Here is a 15,544-nt window from a genome sequence, read left to right as displayed (position 1 = left end):
AGTCGCCCCCTGCTGGCTGTTAGAGAGGACGCAGGTTTAAGTCGCCCCCTGCTGGCTGCTAGAGAGGACGCAGGTTTAAGTCGCCCCCTGCTGGCTGTTGGAGAGGACGCAGGTTTAAGTCGCCCCCTGCTGGCTGCAGGAGAGGACGCAGGTTTAAGTCGCCCCCTGCTGGCTGTCAGAGAGGACGCAGGTTTAAGTCGCCCCCTGCTGGCTGTTAGAGAGGACGCAGGTTTAAGTCGCCCCCTGCTGGCTGTTAGAGAGGACGCAGGTTTAAGTCGCCCCCTGCTGGCTGTCAGAGAGGACGCAGGCTTTCCCCCAATACTGATCACAGGAGGAGGATGCAAAAAGACAAAATGGACGATGAGGAGCGAGGTCTGATTCTGGTCCATGCTGAGTTTGAATTTCAGGCGCTGTTGTCGTCTCTGTATCGTCTGCTCGAGCCTCTCTGTCTCTCCTGTTAAACTTCAGAGGGGTTTTTAAATGTAGGAGGTCTCATCCGAGGAGACGGAGTGATCTGGGAGCTGATGTGGTGGCTTTTACTGCGTCTGACAGGGGCTACGAGCATTTTATGACCACTTTGCTGTGGTTCGTTTATAATGCTCTCTCTCTGTCTCTGTCTGTGACCTTTGACCTCTCAGGTTTTCGGCCCTGCACCACGCTGCTCTCACAGGGACCACGGAGCTGCTGTCGGCCCTGCTGGAGGCCCAGGCCACCGTGGACGTCAAGGACAGCAACGGTTAGACACAAACTCAAACACACACATCTTGGCGTCGTCGTGGCCCAGGAGTCTTAAGAGGTGTCCCGGTTAATGATAACCTGTCGGGAATTTTCCCACGGTTTATCGTTAAACCGGTAATCGTTTCATCCATAATTGACAGTTATCTAAATGACTGTAAACATCAACACCTGCAGGTCAATATTTGTCTTTATTTTAATTAAAGCACAAACAAAAACACGGCCAAAAACAACAAATCTTAAAATTAAAAAAACTCAAACGACTAAAAGCGTGTGCTGCTCTCTGATACTTATTAAGTATCTGATACTTCCAGTTTATTCCTGACTATATTCTGAAGGTTTTTACAGAGGGGTTTATTCATATATCCTTCACAGCCTGAATTATAGAACATTTTATTCCCAAAAACAGGTCGGAAATTGTTTTTTTTTTTATCCCAGTAAAAGAATTTTCTGATTTATGGAGTAATAAAAAGAGATATCCAAAATCCCTTCTGTAAAAACATTTGAGTTTAATGTGTCAACAAAATAAAACAATAATTTTGAACCTGACTTAATTCTTGAAATAGATGCAAGTTAGCGCATATTTCATTAGATACTGGCTCATTTGCATATTTAAACATAACATTTCAGAAAACCTGTAATACAAAAAATATTTGTCTTAATGTGAGTAATCAGCTAAGAAAGTTTCATGGTGATATCTATACGTTAACGTTTTTACCCTATTCACCCACAGCGTCTCATCTTAATCGGTTCATTAAGAGCAAATGTCATTTTCCTTTCCACCGTCCAGTCACGAGTCACATGACCTGTTTGTGTACAGACAGTAGACGGTATCAGATTATCACATCAGATTAACAGGTGACTCGACTGTGTGTGTGTTGTGTGTGTGTCACTACTGTACACACACACACACACACACAGTCAGGCTGAAGCACATCAGATAAAGTAATGTAGTATTGTGGCGATGGTGAAGACATAAAGAGTACAATTAATGAGAGCTGTTTTGGTACCTAAGTACAATTTTGAGGTACTTGTACTTCAGATTATTTATACAGAATATAATCAACATATATATTCTTGTGTATTTTTACAGATTAAACTACCCAGCAGTATAAAAAGTCATTAAAATGAGCTCTACCAACTGCAACTTTAAAGTGATGAACACATTAATGCATCAATAATTATAATCCAATAACAAAATATACAGTATCTCACAAAAGTGAGTACACATTTCATATTTTTGTAAATATTTGATTATATCTTTTCATGTTTCAACACTGAAGAAATGACACTTTGCTACGATGTAAAGTAGTGAGCGTGCAGCTTGTATAACAGTGTAAATCTGCTGTCCCCTCAAAATAACACATCACACAGCCGTTAATGTCTAAACTGCTGGAAACAAAAGTGAGTACACATTTCAAATTTTTGTAAATATTTGATTATATCTTTTCATGTTTCAACACTGAAGAAATGACACTTTGCTACGATGTAAAGTAGTGAGCGTGCAGCTTGTATAACAGTGTAAATTTGCTGTCACCTCAAAATAACCAAATTGGAGTGTACTCACTTTTGTGAGATACAGTAGATTATTCTGAAATGGGCCATTCTCCATAATGTGTACTGAGTACTTCTTCCACAACTGATTGATTAAAGTTTATCCATTGAGTGGGTGACTTTTCATGGGGTAAATGTTAAAGTGTGTGTGATCTGTGCAGGAATGCGTCCGCTGCATTACGCAGCCTGGCAGGGGAAAGCTGAATCGGTCCTGATGCTGCTTCGCTCAGGAGCGTCGGTCAACGGCGTTTCCCTGGACGGACACATCCCTCTGCACCTGGCGGCGCAGTACGGACACTACGAAGTGGTGAGTTCAAACATATCGTACGTCACTATGTGTCTGCTGCCTGTCCTCTCTCCTCTCACCGCTCGTTTATCTGTTTTGACTCTAAGACACGAGATGCCCTTTTTAGACAGGATGTTCACGTTATTTTGTCCGTCTGCACCACACTTGTTTACAGCACAGTATTGTATTTGTTGCAGATAAAGGAGTGGCAGCATGGACGCCGTTACTCTGCTTCGAGGAAAATAAACATGTTTTTCACAAAACGTTATTTAAAGACGCACAAGAACAATGTCTAAATAAAATAAAGCCCTAAAGTTTCCAATCAGAACAATCCGGTAAAATAATAAGTAAAGAATCTGATCAGACAGTTTTATAGACACATTTCTGTTCATTACTTACTCATTACTATCAGTAGAAGGATTGTTTAATGTATTTTTAAATTTGGCTGGTTCATTAATGATGAGGAATAATAATCTGATGAGAGAATACATATTAGTACAACAGGCACATTTTACTGCTTTAATACTTTAAGGTAGGGCTTGTGATTGGCGAGCAGGTCTGTCACACAAGGACGACAGCATGACTGTTTAAAACGGGTCAGATGTATAATTAACCTACATTTTTAGTAGATTTGGGGTGATCAGGTTCTAGGTGGGGGTGTGATCAGTGACTGTCCCAGCAGGACAGATGTGAGGGGTGGCTGATGAAATGAACTGCAGGGGTTTTCTGTATTATCACACAGCTGTTACAGGTCAGGAGGATTAAGATGAATGTTTACAGTCTGCAGCTTCACAAAGCGTCAGATTAAAAAACACTACACACATCAACATGTTGTTTGTTTATTACTCTTTACCCCATACAGAGGAGGAAAGTAGCTCATTTATTTAAGTACTGCACTTAAATACTGGTACTTCAGCTGAGCAGTTTTTACTTCTGCTGTATACATTTCGCAATTTTAGTCCACCCCATTATTAGAGCTTACTTTTCAGATCAAGGCTATTAATACAAAATGTGATGCACAACATCTGCTTCGTTTTATATTATATATAAGTCTTTTTTTATATCTGCAGGAGCAGTAAGAATAGAAAAGAAAGTATTTTCTTTAAATCTTCTTTCTCGTTTCAAGTTGCAGAAAAGGTTTGTGTAGTATTTTTTAAATAAGTTAAACAAATTAAAAACAGGTTGAATTTTTACGACTCAATTATTGGCTGAAAAGGCATATAAATGATCAAAGAAGGCCGCTGTTCTGCCTAAAGTACATGTTGTGATACTCTATTCTACTTCTTCACCCTTTACTTAAGTAAGATTTTGACTTCAGGACCTTTACAAACATACATACATACTACTTTTCCATAACACACTTAATATTGTGAGTAGTTTGTTTGCTGTTGTTGGAGCAAGGGACTCTAATTTATGGATATAAATTTATAATTTTTATATTTGTGTACGTTTTTAAGTCTGTGCACGCTCTGCATGGTGGTAACAGTGGGAAAGCAAAGATTAAATTTGTCTCCTCTTTTGTTGTCATTTTGTTTGTTTTTATACAGTTTAAACACAGTTCCAGCGTTAACAGTCCGCCTTAAATCCGCCTTAAGTCCATCTGTTTTTAAAGCTGCAGATTCCACTTGACTCTTTTTTTATTGCACCGTGTTGAAATCTCCTCCTCTGTCGCTGTAATCCGCCCTCCCTGCAGAGATAATAACACACGGCGGACGGCTTTGTTTATTCAGCCCGAGCGTGTAACAACGTCATCTGATTGGCTGAGAGGAGGTGAAACATTATCCACATTACAGCATCGACCACCTCCGAGGGCCGAGACGCCGCCGACACACACAAACACACACTCAGGCTAGCAGTTTCCCCCTGCTTCCAGTCTTTATGCTAAGCTAGGCTAACCATGTCCTGACTCTGAGTCCAGAAATGTTCCTTTTAAATTTTCAGATGTTTTAACAGTTTTTTCACGATCCGTGGTAGAATTATTATTATGTCTGTTATTTTATAATCATTGGGTATTTATACAAATATCATTACATTTTCTTTCGATTATTACTTTGTCAGACATTATTATTCTTGTTTTATTTTATGTTATTTATTTATCGTACATCCACACATTTCCTTGGTCACATTCAAGTGTACAAACATTTATACACACTTTAACACAAACATACTGTAAAACTTTGGTTTTTCTTTGCTTAAATCACTGAACTCACCCGGCGTATATCTTGGACAGGCCTTTAGTTCCTTTACCATGCCGGTAAATCTGAATTAATTCTACTTTGGTACTCATTGTTTCCGTACAATGAAGTCAACTGTTGAACGACTAGTATCATGTTCATACTGACATACGTTTAAACATTTGTATTTGTATGTGCGATCTGAGCAGCTTCAAAAGGTTTTATGAACCCAATGAATTTCTGAACGATTAATCGCTTTTGAATCGAAATTCATGCTGCTGTCGTCCTTGTGTGACAGACCTGCTCGCCAATCACAAGCTGCACGCATCTCCACACACCAATCAGAGCGGCAACAGGGCGTGTACATTTTACAGCAACAAACGAAACTGGAGGAAAACGTGGGATAATGGCGCCAGCAGAACCGACACACACAGCGTCTGTGCCGCGGGTTTTTGTCCGGCGTCAACTCGCACTGAAGTGTTTCAGCAGCGGAGCGTTTAGCCTACACGTTGTTGATGTGTTGTTAATTTGTCCTTTCTTGTGCTGCAACTACGAAAACAGCTCTCTGTGAGCCGTTTCGCTCTCTGCACGGCTACATCCACATGGAGCATTTCAGAATAAGAGCGTTTTGCCTGCCTGATATTGCTGACTTATTCAGATTTTGTTAATTTTTTCGGTTGTCCTTGATTTTTCTGCTTCTACTGTGGTTAAGTAGCAACGTAGTTTAATTGTTTCTTTTTTGTCTGACTGTGGTTATTGTTGACGTCTCTGCACAGGGTGATTTTGAAAATCGACCGGATTCTCTTTGCCGTTCTGTGTCTGACTTCCTGCCCGTTTCATCTGCTCTGTACTGCTTGACGCGGCTTCCGTCAAAAATAGACTGGCAGTGAATATTAGCTAAACTTTTAAAAAAATTGCAAATCAAATCTTAATCGCAATATCTGGCAGAAAAATCACAATTAAATGTTTTGCCCAAATCGTTCAGCCCTAGTCCAATGAACTCCTATAAAAACCAGGCTTCTAATTGAAACCTGCGTTTATTTGTAGCCACACCAGGACAGTAAACGGGACAAGCGTTTAACTAGGACTTCATTTCAAGTTTTACGGTATGCAAACGCAGTCCCGGATGAACATACACAGCATCCCCGTTTCTTTCCTTTGACTTTTTTGTACCTTTTTTTTCTTCTCCTTCGTCTTGTGCTTTTTCATGTTGTAAAAATAAAATGTGTTGTGTTACTGTGTGTTTCAGTCTGAGATGCTGCTGCAGCATCAGTCCAACCCCTGTCTGGTCAACAAGGCCAAGAAGACTCCTCTGGACCTGGCCTGCGAGTTCGGGAGAGTCCAGGTGAGCTCGTCTGTTCTTTTTGTTTGTGACATGAGCTGAAACACTGGACCGACCTCTCACAGGGTAAATGATTGAACTTTCGCGGGAGGTTTAAGATGATAATCGGGGCCGGTTTTGGGGTCAGAATGAGTCTCTGGGGGGGGGTGAGTGTTAATGATGGTTGGACAACACACGGCCACAGCTGGACAAACAAACACACACACAGGGGTTAGATTGCGTTGCTGTGGATACTTTTCTCTCTCTGTCTGTAAACATCACTGTTATCTTTGCATTGTCTCTTTCTGTTGATCTCTCTCACTCTGCTGGTTTCTCTGTTCTCGCTCGTACTTCATCAGTCTGACGCACATGTGGACGGATTACTGCATTGATCCCACTGTGCAGTAATCCACCCATAGATGTGTGTTAATTTTTCCTCCCGAAAAGTCCAGAGAGCTCAGTCAGAAGTAGGATCGTCCTGATCCAAGTCCCTTTAATACTGAGTATATCCGCCCTACAGAGAGCACAGCTGCAGAGTACATGGAGCTGCAGAAAGCAGCTGGTATCAGTAGTGTTGTAGTCACGACCGCCCATATCGAGACCGAGACCAGAGTTTATCCAGACCAAGTCAAGACCAAGACTTTTAGGGGATGAGACCAGTTCCCCACATTACATGACGCACAATAAAATGTAGAACGAGATCACAGGTACTTCTCAAACTGATCTAAAAGATCCACATTCCCATTAAAACACCCACATACAAACACTAAGAGCATAACGTAAGCGTCTTTATTCAACACTGCTTTTCCATGCTTACCAACATGCAGAGGGGTTTAATCAGGGTTATTGGTTGCAAGCAATAAGTTTTACATCCAACCAAAGTTAGGATGTTAACAAAAGCAATTTATTGATATTCCCAAAGTTGACTGGTCTTGAAATAAAATCCTGAGTCCTCAATGACCGAGACAAGACAGAGTAACAAATGCGGTCGAGTCCGAGACGAGTGCTACAACATTAGGAATCAGTAAAGAAGTTGAAATGTGTTTTATGGTTGTGTTGCTCCGTTTTAAGGAAAGATTATTAGATCACGTATTTATTTGGCAGCCGCAGCAAACACTGATAACTTCCTTTATTCTCTGTTTAAGATCTTTTAAAGAGATGATGGACTTGATTGAGTTTGGTCTGCTCATCATGTAGTAGAACAGGCTAGATTTTCCAGCCTCTGGATCTTCAGTCTGTGGTGGAAACTCACACAACAGCGGGCCGAGGGAAGCTTTTAGTTCCTGTTCCCGGGTACTTTTGGTGGAAACGCGGCTTTAGTTACTGTCCACTGCTTGCCATCCTCTTTGGTTTGACTTGTGTGACTTGAAACTGAAGCCTGACCCCCCTCCCTTCCTTCTCCACACACAGCTGAGATATCTTTAGTGTGTATGTGTTCAGGCCTCAGCTGCCACACTCAGCTGATGTCCGTCAGGGTGTGTCGTCGGTGGCAGCTGCTGTGTTTCCATTCAGCTCTGTTTCACCTCCTCCTCACAAACCCTCCATCCAAAGCCACAGCGCTTTATTTTCAGAGTTGAAGTTACTGAGAATTGAGGAAGGACTTTACACACACACACAGTTAGGGAAGGATTATTACGCAGGGCTGCTGCGGCTCAGTCATTTGTACTGTAGATAAGGAGACGCGCTCGCCTCGCCTCGCCTCGCCTCGCCTCGCCTCGCCGACACCGTTTGACAGTTTCTGACTCTGCAGAATCAGAACCAGAAACAACTTTATCACAAAGGAGTTTTTACACATTCAAGGAATTTGCTTTGGTGACTCGGTGTGTAACAATAGACATAAACCGATGAAACAAACAAGATATACAAGTTATAAAAGAATAATAAAATCTAAAGCTTACACAAACTCCTTTGTTCCCTGTGTGATAACTCTAAATCGTCTGAGGTAACCTCCCATTTTAGGGTTTTATGTTTTTAAAGTGTTTTTAGTGCACTGTATGTACTGGTCTCATATTTTTTGTGCTCGTGTTAAGGATAAACATCTGATCCTTATGTTTAATATTGTGCCCTGACCTCAAATCAAGTTACCCACTTGGGATAATTATAAATGAACTGAACTGAACAGATGCGTGGTAGCTCTCCTGTAATAATTGACAACTTGTTTTAAAACGCTGTAAAATCGTAAAATTTGTTTTAAGTGTTAACAAACAGTTGGTGACAAACAAAACAAACACTTTTCTAACATTTTTTGTAGGGATGCGCCGAATGTTCGACCACTGAAATTATTTGGCCGAAAATAGTAAAAACAAATAGCACTTTCGGTGTTCGGCCGAATAAGTTAAAAGATCGATTATATTTTACCGAACAATTACGTTGACATGTCGGCAGTGTGGAAGCATTTTAGCAAGTGTCGCCGTTTGCAGCACATCCGCTCCATCTGTGGCTGACTTCTTAGAAAAGAACCGCTTTGAGTGTTTCTGTCACTCGTCTGTGAGAAGGAGATGAAGCTAGCTGCACCTAAATTTGGAGTGCACACGTATTCAAGCCTTTACGGTAAGTGAAGCGGCCCAGAGCGAGCTGACAGGCAGGTTAGAGACTTTATCCTGTCAGTTTGTCTCTTTAGTATGAAGAGAGGCTGTGAAGTCTTCATGTTACAACATTATTTATCAAACCGGGTCCGACTGGATGAATTTAGCGCGAGGAGGAAACACATGTGACAACGTCCAGTTTTCAAAATAAGGCATCTGTACAGGATGGAAATAAAATTAATTGGATTATATTCACAGAAAGTATAAAGCATGTTACATGTGTCCATTAAAAGTAAATGGACTCATGTAATTTGCTTTACAGGACCCTGTCAGGCCCCGGACCCCCCCACCATAGTCTCTCCACATCCTGTGGGAAACACTGAGGAAAAAGCACATTTCAAAAAGGCAAAATAAATGGAAACAAAATTTAAAAACCTTGTTCGGTGTTCAGGAAAGTTTTATTATATTCAGCCAAGAATGTTCTTTTCGGTGCATCCCTACTTTTATACTAAAAGTAGCTTCCAGCTGTGACTCACTGCGTCTTCTGCCAAACATCTGGAAGCACTTGTGGTGTTTTGGGTCACTGAGGTTTCACCACATTCTCACCTGCAGGGCCTCCGTGTGCTGGTCCCTGTTGTGTCTGCAGCTCGGTCTCGTCTCTGGCTTCATTTAGTCACCTCTCTTTCTCCATGTGGTGGTGAGGGTGTAATGGATAAGGCGCATGACTTTGGTGTGAGAGACCCGGGTTCAATCCCCCACTGTGAGACATCCATCATTGTGTCCCTGAGCAAGACACTTAACCCCGCTTTGGATAAAAGCGTCAGCTAAATGAATAAATGTAAATGTAAATGTCATCTCACCGACTTCCCTTCTCTCCAGGTGGCCCAGCTGTTGCTGAGCAGTAACATGGTCGTGGCGTTGTTGGAAGGAGAGAGGAAGGAGCCGACGGACTCGGCCTTCACCACGCCGCTACACCTCGCCGCCCGCAACGGACATAAAGACATCATACGGTGAGAACATCTGTGTTTTTACTTATTATTCTTCAGAAAGTAATAATATTTATCTATTTCAGGCTATAAAAGTAAAAAATCCCCTTCAGAAAAAGTGACGGACCAGCTTCATTTTAGAAATGAATTCACTTTATTGGAACAATAGTTAAAGTGATAGAAAGTGATTGTCATCTAGTACACTTTCCTCACGGTTTGCTAGCTCTCTGTTTTGTGTGTGCTCTGAAAAGAAATCTGGTTTTCCTACACAGCCCTGGGTCTGTGAATGGAACACAAAGAAAGTGGTGTGGATCTCGCCACAACATTGTTCCAGCCAATCAGCGACAGGTGGCGATAGTGCTCGAGCACAGGAGTGATGAGGGGAGGGGGGCAGTGAGCGAGAGAGAGTTCTATACACCGACACATTCAAACATGCCGGACTTCAGCCACTGTGAAACAGCCAGAGAGGAAAAGGTCTGACGAGTATAAACAGAAGGCGTTTCAATGCTGGAGAATCCTCAGAGGTTTGAAATTTTGGGGGCGGAGCTTTTGACGGAGCACTGAAGAGAGGGGTGTATTTGTTTGGAAGTTCAGTTCAAATATCAACAATCCTTCTGCAGAATAATTTACTCTCCATTTAAACCCGAGGAGTCAACAATCAGCCAAACTGAAAACACTGCAGCCTCTCATGCCTCATTCTCCATTCTTCGTTTAGCTTCGTTTGCAGCGCTAACACGTGCTGGACAACAAAAGAAGTCACGTTCTGGTAACGCAAAGTTACCTGGATCAATAACTGTAAGATTATTACTGTTTTGAAAATAGTAATTAAGGTTCCCATGCATCCTGGAAAACCTGGAAAACATTTGACCAGTTTTCCATGTCATGGAAAAACATGGAAAATGAGAGAAAAAGTAAAATGTCCTGGAAATCTATTTTAACATAATGTTGCGGCAGCGTTGTGAACACACGAGTCAGGTCACATGGTAGCACATGTGGGAAGTGACTGAATAATGTAAGTTGCATTATCCTCCAAAGGTGAGTATTAGTCGTTTTTATTAGGTTTATAAATAAATGTTTTCTTTTCAACTTGTTTTCAACCATTGCACACCTTTAAAATCAGACTTCCACAGAGAGGAACATATTGATTTATGACGTGATCCCCGTCTGTCATACCAGCTAGATCATCACTGTAATGTCCTGGAAAAGTCCTGGAAAGTGATCTCTAGAAAAGAGCGGGAACCCTGGTAATCCCTAAGAAAGTAAAAAGAAGCGGCAGTTGTTACGCTCCACGTGTCCAGATAAACAACTCTTTCTGGCATCAGAACGTTTTGTGTTTGGTCTCCGAGGTGAGGGTCTGTCTGTAGGGGCCGGAGGGCTGGGGCTCCTGTGGTTTGTGGTTGTTGACCACTGAGCCGGGACTTTTCTGTTGGGATGTGGGAGCATGAACTCTGGAGCTGGTTATGTCTCTTCTTCTTCATGCCTCACATTCCCAGCTGAGCCCTGAAATACACTACAACATCCCTGTGACCCAGTTTTACAGGGCTTTTATCCCCGTTGTGTGTGTGTGTGTGTGTGCAGTGGAAGCTACCAGCCACATTTTACATCAACCTGCTTTATAATAAAGGCAGAGCTGCTTCACTAACTGAAGACATTAGCAGCAGAAATAAGAATATGAGAATAAGTCTCAAAATAAAGGCACGGCAGCTTTATTGATAGCGCACATTTCAGTGCTTTACACACTGTAGGCAAACAAAATTATCTATAATTTGATCTATATAATTGACCCTTCACTAAGCCACGCCCCAATAACACAGCTGGCCAATCACAGCGCAGTATAGGACTTGCTCTAACTAAATCCATTAAATCTAATTTAAAAAGAGTCGTTTTTCGAGGTTTGTATTTTTCTAAGATCTGGTCAAACGCTGTTCCTGGGGCATCTTGTAATAGTCGTTACCCAGAGAAGTTGAAAAGAGAAGTACGATTTCTTCTCTTTCCAAAACCTAAAATAAACCTAAAAAATGTGGATTGTTCCTGATGTAATGCTAGTTAGCCAACACCAGCTAACTTCCTACTGACTGTAACGTAATTTAACGTAATTGTAATAAAGAACAGAGGCCGACCCAGCTGTACAGGAACACTGTTGATCCTTAATATCGTTGTCTTTTGTCTCAATAGTCAATAATAATATGGTGGTTCACCAGTTTGACAGCCTGAATACAACCTTCAAATGCACAATGCAACTGCAAAGCTTCTTTCTGAGATCGCTTTTTCTAACAAATTAGACAATATTTCTCCAGGGAGTGCAGTAATAGACAGTGGCAGCGCCGCGATAAAAGTCAGTCAGGTCCAACAGTTTGTCTGACTTAGCAACAATAATTAAAATTATTTACATTATTACATTAAAAACCAGAATACAATGAATTCAGATTTTTTTTTTTAATTGGATAAAATGAAAAGAAAATCACAAAAAAACAGATCAGAAATACAGTTAGAGCACAAACAAGGTATATATAAAACCCCAAAACTGCAAAACATGACATTGCTTTTGTGACTTTCTGCTGTTGAAATCTCGTCGTTAAAAAACGTTTTGTCATTAGGCCTTTTAATCCTGCAGCTGAACAGTTAGTTTACACACAACATCAAGCTGAGACAACTTTGAGTTCTGAGCCTTTAGATTTGTTCGTCCGTTCATTATATTTTCATTTCACCTGATGTGACACGAAACACAAGAAGTGAAAGAACCAGTAATAAAACCGTAAAGACGTTAGAGCTCAGGATTTCTCTCTGCTCAGGTTCAGGACTCACAGGTGTGTCTCTGTTTCGTTTCCAGGCTGCTTCTGAAGGCCGGCATCGACATCAACAAGACCACCAAGTCTGGGACGGCTCTGCACGAAGCCTCTCTGTACGGGAAGACAGAGGTGGTCCGACTGCTGCTGGACGTAAGTTCATCTTAGAAGAGTCAGAATACACAGAGCAGAGCGGTGGTTACCTGTCGGGCAGGTAGTTCGTTCCACCGCAGACGTGATCCTCCACATCTTCATCAAGTTTCTTCAAATCTCATTTTCCTTCTTATTTCTAGAAATCTCTTGGAACAGGTTTAAGAGGGTGGAGGGATGTCATAAGCGTAGATAGCGTGGGTGCATGGGGGCGGCCAATCCAGGCCCCCGGCTAGGTAGGGGGCGTGGTTTAGTTTTGTCTTCAACTTCCACTGGAAGCCGAAGTGTTTCAGCAGGGGAGCGTGCAGCCTGCCCCACGTTAATGACTTGTTTTTAATGTCCTTTTGTGCTTCTACTATCTTCTTCACGGCTCTACGTGACCCGCTTTCGTTCCGATCTGCAGATCCCACAGGGAGCATTTCAGAATAAGAGCGTTTTGCCTGCCTGACTTTGCTGACATGTTTAGATTTTGTTGATTTGGTGTTAGGTGCTTGCTTTTTGTGCTTCCACTATGATTAAGTAGGCTACGTAGTTAAATCGTTTCTTTTTTGTCTGTTTAAAATGTGTTTATTTTTGAGATATGATGGGGGGTCTGCACAGGGTATTTTATTTTGAAAATGGCTGCGTATTCTCTCCAGCGAGGAGCCGGAGAGACACTGTGAGCACAAGCATTGACTAGAGTGGCTGCGATCAGCTAGGCAGCCGCGACGCAGACGGACGCAGGCGGGCCCAATGATGAAGCTCCGCCCCCATTGTGCTGAGAGTCTAGCTCCGCCCCTGAGGGACCTACAAAGTCAGAGACGTTTTATAGAGGAGACACGCCACTCAATCACATCCTCAACATAACTCTATATGAAAAGCCCGTAACGGCAAAGATGGCGGTTATCCCGCCCCTTTCGCAAGAAACCCAATCACTGCTTTTAACAGCCAAAGCGGGAAACGTAAGGGTCTGTTTTACTTCTACTGCACATGCGTGGAAGAGGTGACGCATGCGCGGTAGAAGCATAACTGGTCGGGAAAAACTCTTTTTAAACCTTATTTTGGGGCAAAGTCGTCAAACATTGTCAGATATTTTTATTAGATTTCACTGCTGATTCTATTCATGTAGTTTTTATGTCTCTGTGACCAGTAAAAGTTCATTCATTCAGACGGGAGCCTGGTTTTCTTAGACTTGCCTATAAGGACTGACAGGAGTCCAGGAGGGACCAGGTTTCACATCCATCACATTTAGGTTTATTCCGGTTTCTCAAACAAGGCGAATCATAAAACGCTCAAACCACCATAACTCCAGCTGTATGAACCCAAAACAGACATTTATCTGTGATTAAGTTGCAATAAATGGATCAAACTGATGCTGAAATAACGACATTGTGATGCTGATTTGTTAAAAACATTAAGTCGTGTTTTGTCAGGTCTGTCAGCGAGATGACAAGCAAACAACTTTTAAAATGCTTGTTTTCTGAATGGAGTTTGGATCAATCAGGGCTACGCTGTGCTAACTTCTTTCATAGTAAAGTGCAGCGATAGCTAGAATCAAGTAACAGACTCATATTTTAGGTCAGCTTCCTTTTCTCCCAGCAGCCTCCTGTTGTGTCCTGTATAAATATGAATATCAACGTTTTAATCCCACATTTTACAAGTAAAAAGTTCATTCAGTAAAAGCAGTTAACTCTGAGCTCCTCGCACCAGTGAACGGCTCCGTTATCAGAGCAGAATCCGATCCGAGACTCCTCGCCGCCCGGCGTCCCCGTCCTCTTCACAGCACTGTGGCGTCCGGACAGTCTGAACGCTGACAGGCTATCGTGACACAGAGTCCAAAGTGTCATTTACTGACAGAGGAGCAAAGAAATCAGCAAATCTTCACAGTTGAGAAGCTGGAATCTGGAATTTGGACGTGCTTTTCTTCATTCATCTTCTGTCATTTACGGTGGGGACACTGGGGACATGTCAAAGCATAATTTGTTCTGAAAGCGTTCTGAAATGTAGCTTGCAGTTAAATAACGTAATGTTTTGATGCGTCAAAGTCCACTGGAAGCGTCTCAGAAGCGCGATTTCTTTTTGTGTCTGTTTTAACCTCGTTTATTGTTGTTTAACGATCGGGATTCTCCACAGGGTGTTTTATTTTGAAAATTGCCCGGATTCTCTCTGCCGTTTTGTGTCTGACTTCCTGCCTGGCTCGAACTGCTCTGAGACAGCGGATTTTAGGGGTCAGATTCTGTTATATTTATATATTTGGAAATGTCACCTGCTTCCTGAATTTTGTGTTTCCTTTAACATAAATAAAAACATTTCCACCGCCTTTCAACACAAAGCGACGGCCTTAGTCTCAATTAATTTAAAAGTTTACAACTAATCGATTAATCAACAAACCGTTGCAGCTCTATTTTTGTCGCAGAAGTATAAATTGACCTTAAATATCACCTCACAGAGCAGCTGGCAGGCTGTAAAACAGTGAATGTTTTTCAGTCATCTGAGCGACGTTACGTGACGGTGAAATCGCTGCATTCGTCTTTCCTCACTGACCTCAGATCAGATGTGGTTTTAACCAGACCCTGAACACCAAACTGCACGTGAACATGTTTAACATCACAGAGACGGGTTAAAGGACAGAGCTCGTGTCTGAAGACAGTCCTTGTGTTTTGTCCCCGCAGGCCGGAGTGGACGTGAACATCCGTAACACCTACAACCAGACGGCGCTGGACATCGTCAACCAGTTCACCACGTCGCACGCCAGCAGGGACATCAAGCAGCTGCTGCGAGGTCAGAGTTTTACTGCTGCCGCTCTCCTCTTTCTGTGTCTGCAGATTCACCTGACTTGTGTTTAAGTTTTGGGTTATGTAACTCTTATCATTCAGCTCTCGCAGCTTCAAAGAGCAGCCTCAAATTTAACAGAGCTGTATATATACTGTGTGTGTGCGCGCGCTCTGCTCTGTAATCCTGCAGCCTTTTGAAGTTCCTGTGGGAACAGACTGAGGGAATAATGAGCGGTTGTGTTGGAGAAGTGATTTAAACATGGACGGAGACTTT

The 15,544-nt window shown here is 42.2% G+C and overlaps 1 protein-coding gene across 3 annotated transcripts in view; it reads left to right on the top strand.

The window, feature by feature from the left end:
• The window catches only part of LOC123961795 (caskin-2-like), a 68,089-nt gene that overhangs the window by 25,190 nt on the left and 27,355 nt on the right, over positions 1 to 15,544 (top strand). For all 3 annotated transcript variants that reach the window (XM_046037515.1, XM_046037506.1, XM_046037498.1), the window contains 6 exons: positions 639 to 736; positions 2,451 to 2,596; positions 5,999 to 6,094; positions 9,475 to 9,605; positions 12,412 to 12,520; positions 15,169 to 15,277. In XM_046037515.1, coding sequence (XP_045893471.1) covers positions 2,453 to 2,596; positions 5,999 to 6,094; positions 9,475 to 9,605; positions 12,412 to 12,520; positions 15,169 to 15,277 — 589 coding nt within the window. In that variant the 5' untranslated portion in view covers positions 639 to 736; positions 2,451 to 2,452. The remainder of the gene's footprint in view (positions 1 to 638; positions 737 to 2,450; positions 2,597 to 5,998; positions 6,095 to 9,474; positions 9,606 to 12,411; positions 12,521 to 15,168; positions 15,278 to 15,544) is intronic.

This window comes from Micropterus dolomieu, linkage group LG02 (assembly GCF_021292245.1).
Source record: "Micropterus dolomieu isolate WLL.071019.BEF.003 ecotype Adirondacks linkage group LG02, ASM2129224v1, whole genome shotgun sequence".
Lineage (NCBI taxonomy): Eukaryota > Metazoa > Chordata > Actinopteri > Centrarchiformes > Centrarchidae > Micropterus > Micropterus dolomieu.
The sequence above is the reverse complement of the archived record's forward strand: the minus strand, read 5'-3'. Positions and strand labels throughout refer to the sequence as shown.